The sequence below is a fragment of the Hippopotamus amphibius genome, chromosome 17 (genome assembly GCF_030028045.1).
Source record: "Hippopotamus amphibius kiboko isolate mHipAmp2 chromosome 17, mHipAmp2.hap2, whole genome shotgun sequence".
Classification (NCBI taxonomy): domain Eukaryota; kingdom Metazoa; phylum Chordata; class Mammalia; order Artiodactyla; family Hippopotamidae; genus Hippopotamus; species Hippopotamus amphibius.
Genome location: NC_080202.1, coordinates 20,338,527 through 20,345,030, shown reverse-complemented (window position 1 = coordinate 20,345,030; position 6,504 = coordinate 20,338,527). Strand labels below are relative to the sequence as shown.

General features: G+C 48.6%; 1 protein-coding gene across 1 annotated transcript; it reads left to right on the top strand.

Moving 5' to 3' along the window:
- Positions 1-1,552: 1,552 nt before the first annotated feature.
- Positions 1,553-1,962, top strand: NDUFC1 (NADH:ubiquinone oxidoreductase subunit C1). The gene has a single exon (XM_057716210.1). It carries the CDS (start codon positions 1,565-1,567, stop codon positions 1,793-1,795), a length of 231 nt encoding a protein of 76 aa, XP_057572193.1. The 5' UTR covers positions 1,553-1,564; the 3' UTR covers positions 1,796-1,962.
- Positions 1,963-6,504: the final 4,542 nt, after the last annotated feature.

The following is a 6,504-nucleotide window of genomic DNA, read 5'->3' as shown; positions in this document are numbered from 1 at the left end:
GTGTGTCTGTGTGTGTGTGTGTGTGTGTGTGTGTGTGCATGCATGTGTGTGGATGCTAATGGAGAACACAGTCCAGACTCTCATGTCCAGAAGCCTCTGGAGAGCTGAGCCACAGCTTCTTTCTTGAGGCTACGCTACTGAGGTCCCCGCCGAGCCTTCCTCCATGGACGAAGCTGAGAGAGATGAAGATTGCTGCCTTTGCTGGATGCCTGGGAGCTGCCAGCCCTCCTCTCCTCCAGCTCAGTTTGCTTTCCAGATCAGTCTCCTGCTTCTGCCTGCACTCCCCGCTCAGTCTTGTCTGTTCGTTCCCCACCCTCTCCCACACAGGAATGTAGCTTTCCCTAGTAACCAGGTCTTTCCCAAACATGGAGTCTTGTCCCCGCATTTGGTCATGGGGCCCTTGATGGGTGCTGGGGCTGGGATGAGCAGGGATGGAGTGTGAAGGAAAATTAGAATTCTTGCCCCGAGGGCCTTCTGCCTCACTCGAAAATCAAGCCCGGGCCTCTGGGAGATCCTGGACTGATAGAGGGGGCAGCGTCTTAGTGGGGAATGATAGATCAACAGTCACAGCCTCAAAGGTCTTGAAGACAGTCTCAGAATATGAAGCTGATGTCAAATTGCTAGCTGATGTTCGAGTAGCTTCTGTAGCATTCCTGCCTGTTTGGATGCCCCCCCGGGATTGGAGCTCACTACCTCCTAAGGTCTGCCTCTGTCCACATCTTCCTGCGTGTTCAGCCTGATCTGTATCCCTGTAACTTTCTTCTCATTGGTCCTAAGCTGCTCTCTGGTGTCATACAGGACAACCCTGCCCCCTGACAGTCATAAAGCATTTAAGGATAATGTATAATGTCCTCCGCTGGATCTGCTCTTCTCCAGGGCAGCAGTTCCTCAGTGGTCCCTCCCATGATGGGGTTGCGAGTCCATCTGTGGAAGTCAGAATGGGCTAACTGCTATGATCCACCACGTCCAAACCTCGGTGGCTTCCCTTATGTGACAGGCATTGACTTCTGTCTCATGTCATTAACTGTTGAGTGCCGGCATTCAGCAGCGGCCTTCAGAGCAGTAATTCTACATCCCTGTTTCCTTGTTTCTTGGGCTTTGCCCTCCTGTAGGACCTTCAAGTTCTCTCTATTAGCCAGTGAGTGGGTCACGTCTGGAGGTGATGCACACACTCTTGCCCATATTCCATTGGCCAGAACTCAGTCCCATGACTGCCCCTAACTGCAAGGGAGTCTGGGAAATCTAGTCTGGTTGTGTGTCCAAGAGGAGATGGGAAGTGGTTTGGGGAACTAGCTGGTCCATACTATACCCTCCTTAGCTCACCCTCTACAAATATACTCCAGCTTGCCCATGCCCCTCTTCTTGAAAAAATTTTTTTTTTTAATTTTGGCTTCACTGCATGGCATGCAGGATCTTAGTTTCCCTGCTAAGAGATTGAACCTGTGCCCCCTGCAGTGGAAACACAGGGTCTTAACCACTAGACCACCGGGAAGCCCCTTCCCATGCCCCTCTTAAGTGTGACACTCAGACATTAAAAAAGAAAAGGAGAGCCCAGCCCGGCAAGATGGCGCCGCCCGCGTTGTTGCGTCCTTTCTTCAAGCTGTTGGCTCCGGCCCGGCTCCCGAGCGGCTCTTCCGCGCGGTCCAAGTTCTACATTCGGGAACCGCCGCATGGCAGACCTGACTGGCTGAAAGTTGCATTGACCTTGGGCACCTCGGTTTTCTTGTGGATCTATCTCATCAAACAACATAATGAAGATGTTTTAGAGTATAAAAGAAGAAATGGGCTGGAATAAACTTTTGAAATACTGATATAGTATGTTCCATATAGTGATTATAGCAGTTCCTCTGGATTCACAAATCTGTTGAGTTGTAAACATGAGAGAGTTATATGTGAATATATATCAAGTCAGCATTTGTGTCTTACATAATTAAATTAAAAATTATTTCTGTATTCTTCAGATTAAAAAAAAAAAAAAAAAAAAAGAAAAGGAAAGAAAAAGAAATAGAGTAGGTGTAGCCTGACCAGGTAGCAAATGAGAGGTCACCATTTCCTGAGCATCTAGTATGTTCTAAATGGTGATGCATTGGAACCAGCTCAAACAGGCTCCTGAAAGCCAGTTCAGCACATCTCTTCCCAGTTCTGTCCTCAGTGATGCCACATTGGTAGTTGGAAATGGTCCATGATGGGACTGTGGAAATCAAGGAAATGGGCACATGTTAAGTGAAGGCTCCCCTTCCCCCAACCTGGTGTCAGCACCCAACACTCTGGCTTTACCTGTCATATTGCAGGAGCCTCACCAAATCCCTAGAGGTAGACTTTGTTATTTCTGTTTTATGATTTATGAAACTGTGGTCATGTGACTGGCCCAGTGACATCGCTCATACACAGCAAAGCTGGGATTCTGACTCAGCTCTGCTTCAAAGCCTGTGCAGAAAGGGACAGACACTGACCACCCTATTCTGGATACATCCATTTCTTCCTACTTCCTTCAGGTGGTTGTTTTGATCAGAAGAGACAGCCCCAATCTTAGCCATTGGCCTTGTGGATGGGATGCCATGCCTCCTCCTTTGGATTGGCCACTCCTCACACACAGGGACCAAGTCTCAGTCTTTGCTCAGGAAAGCATCTAGCACACAGTGGGGGTGACGTAAACCAGATATAGTGAGCCCGGTCCTGGGGGAGCCCCCAGCCTGTGAGGGAGAATAGACCTTTCCTTGACACAGCCCCCAATCTAATGGGGGAGGGAGATGCCCCAAACTGGAAAGGGATAAAAGGTCTCCACCACAGAAGCCCTAATCTGAAGATAAGAGGAGTCTTGGCCTCTGTCCTTTGGGAGCTCATGGTTATGTGTTAAGTTCTTCCCCATAAGGAGCTCCAAATCTGAAGGGGGAGGACTTAGATCCATTGCCCTCATCACTGTATTGGAGCGTTGGGAAGTTTGGCTGGGACTCAGGGGAGAGAAAGTTGTTCATTCGTGGGGGATGCTGGTGGTATGCTCCACCCCAGCAGCCAAGAGCTACTTGAGTCTGCACGTCCCAACACAATGCTTTCTCCTCTGAGAGCCCGAGAACATGGGGGCAAGTCAGAGGAAGTAAATGATCCACAAAAGAAATGCCTGATGCTTCCCTTCTGACCCCTGGAGACTGGGCCTTCATCCTTACGGCTCACAAGTGCATGTCCTGGAGGCAGAGCCAGGGAGGGGGTGGGCATAGCCGGCAGGGGTGCCAGGCAGGAGGGGTGCTGGGCCTCCAGACGCTGCCCACTGGCCTCCCTGTGCTCCTGCGCAGCAGGTGTTGGGGTGTAATCACGAGGGGCACTGGTCTGTAGCGTGCACTAAGAGGAAAAGCAAGGAAATTGAGTTTTGTTCTTGATCCAATTAGGGAAGATACCAGGGATGGCAGGTTGGTGTGTCTGGTACTCGTTGGCTCATCCAGCCATTCAATTAGGCATTCAGGTTCAGCTGTATCACTCGAGTGAAGCAAAGGCACAAGGGGTGAGCTAGCAGCCTGGGGGGGCTAACGGATGAATCAGGAAGGAGGGTGAGTGGTGCCTGGCAGGGGAGCATCTCTGGGATGAATGAGAGGTGGCCCGACTCTGTCCTTCATTAGGTGACCCCACCCCGGCCTGCTCACGGGACAGCAGGTTTCTAGATTCCATCCAGTAGCATGGAATTTGGCAGAGTTTTTCTAAGCCCTTGACGGTTGGGCTGGATTTATGTTTTCTGGTAATCCTTTCTCCTCTTACGCTTCTTCTTCTCTCTCATCCTTCTTATCTTTCTCTTCTCCATTCTCTAGGAGTTATAAAGATGGTGAGGAGTGGAGAGGGAGCAAATACCAGCAAAGGATTTAGCATAAGTAAAGTCAAAGAGAGGGAGAAGACAAGGGAAAGGACCGTCCTCGCTGGAGGAGGTTGGGGGGTGAGACTGGACCAATTGTGAAGGACCTGGGATGTCAGGGGCTGTGTCTTGTCTACTGTTGCATCTTCACTACCTAGCACAGTGCCCGGCACAGAGTAAGGTGTTCAGTAAATACATCCTGAGTAAATGAATGACACTGGCCCGCAGTCAACATGGAGCCTGAACTTCAGCCAACTGAAGGTGGTTGAGGAGTAGAGTGGCATCATCCCCACATTTACCAAGTACCCTTGGGGGAAAAGGAATTGGAGTTTGGGGTCCTTACCCTGGAAGAGTTCACTATGCAGTTGGAGAGCTGATCCACTCCTACCTGAAGGATTGTAAGGCAACTTATTTGAGAAATAGCACAGACTTGCTAAGGGACTCCATAGTAAGGAGCATACAGTTGTGGGATTAATTATAAGAAGATTCTTGGAGAAAGTTGGGCTCTGATTTGAATTGATGGAGGGGATCTCGGAGGGCATTCTTGGTAAGAGGAGCAGCCAGAGCAAAGGCAGGGGGCAATAGAGGTTTGTTGGGAGAGGGAAGAAAAGAGACTGACCCATCGTATTTAATACCATCCTAGAACTTGACAGAGTCTTCAGGTTTTTTCAGAGCAGCAAAACTGAGGCTCAGAAAGGGTAAATAAGAAGTCTTTATTTACCCCAAGTTCACACAGCAGGTGCTAAGAGGACCAGAACCTTCTGGTTCCCAGTCCAGTGCTCTCTTCTCTACCTCATACCACCAGCTCCTCTTTGGGGCAGAGTGTAGAGTACAAATTTAACAAACCTAGTCACAATGTGTCAAGGAAGGAGAAAGAACCCCCAAACTTTGGTGCCTTTTCTGGCATTTGCATCATTCGAAATGTCTTGCATCTTAGTTTCCTTTTGGCGACACTAGACAGATCCTAGGCATCCTGAGGGATGATGAGGATGGGTGTGTGTGTGTGTGTGTGTGTGTGTGTGTGTGTGTATGTGTGTGTGAGGAACCAATGGCTTGGTTGGGTTCAAAGTTCTGACTCCGTTTGCCATATGGTAACCCTGGGCACCTGTCTGCTTGGCTTTGACCTTGACCATGGAGGAAGGTAGTGAGCCCAGGGCAGGCTCATTTGCTCCCACTCTGGGATTTGAGGACTTGGCTGTAGCTCTTTATTTGACCTGTTAATCTTCTTTTGTGGTCAAGTCCTCCCTATAATGATGGCTTTGGGGAAAGTTTTGCTTTTCCTTCAACTGACTCCCTGCTGGCCCAGACTTCGAAGTATGCGCATCAAGTTTCTAGGGGCCAATTCTGGCTTTGTTTCTGGGACCTCTGCTGTTTAAAAAGAAAAAGAACAAAGCTGTTCTTTTACTTCTAGGGAGTCAGTACAATTTGCTAGTGCCTCCAGATAGATGTGCTGTGCAGAGTGGTAAGGAATAGACTACCAGGGCACTGCTGATTTCCCCTGATAGCGTGAGAAAAATATCAGTGTCAGATCCTGCCATCAACTGTCTGTGTGACTCCCTTCTCTGAGCCTCAGTTTCATCCCTGGGAATGTGAGAGAATTAGTCTAGTTTTTCTCTAAAGTGCATTTGAATTTTAGCCATTTAGAATTCCATGTTTATGTCTCGATTTCTCCCTTGGTCAGAAATAATTTTTGAAAGCTCCTTTTGTGTAAACACCCGCCTCTCCCTCCTTCCCACCCCTGTACATAGAATGACTTAAAGCACAGTTACAAAGAAATGTTTCTCGTTACACATCTCATTACATAAGCAATGAGAGGGAATGTTAGCGTTAGCATCTTGGTTCAGGCCCTGGGCTCTGGAGGCAGACCTCTCTGGTTGGAATCCTGGCTCTGTCACTTGTCACCTGTGTAACCTTGGGCTCGTTCCATAGTCTGCGGACCTCAGTTTCCTCACCTGTAAACATGGGGATGTGATGATACTCGTCGTACTGTGTGGCGAGTACATGAGGTTATCTAAGTAAGATGCTTAGCACCAGTCTCGACACATAGGAATCCTGAATAAATGTTAACAATTATTGTACTTACGGTGACTGCTTTGCTGTGTATCTCAGTGCTCTCCTGCCTGAAATCCTTTATTTCCACCCACTCTGTTGCTCATAACTACGGTCTAGACCACATAGAGTGGCTCACAGTGTTCCCTCTGACATGGGTCCTGACAGCACTTTGAGTTCCCAATCCCTCCTTCTTCCAAAAACCATGAAAACTTTACACTCCTGGAATACTCAGCTGCTAACAGTTCTCTGAAATTACGACACTGATTCACCCTCAGATGTCTTTGCAGGAGCAAGTATCTTTGCCAGGAATATCTGTCCTCATCGTATTGTCACAACCTGGCCCAGATGCCCCCTCCTCTGTGATGATTTCTCTAATTCTTCATGCAGGGACAACTGCTTTCTTTGGGGGTAATCATGCACCCAGAACACACTGCCATTGGATGGATTCTCTGGAATTGAGAGTATTTGCTTTACTAATCTACCACCTTTGCTGTGAACCACCTGAGAGTGGAGACTTCAGTTTTATTTCTATCCCCGGTGTCTAACACAGTGCCTGAGTTAGCTCTGCTTCCAACCAAGCCATCTCTCCATCACACACAGGGCACAGACTCGGT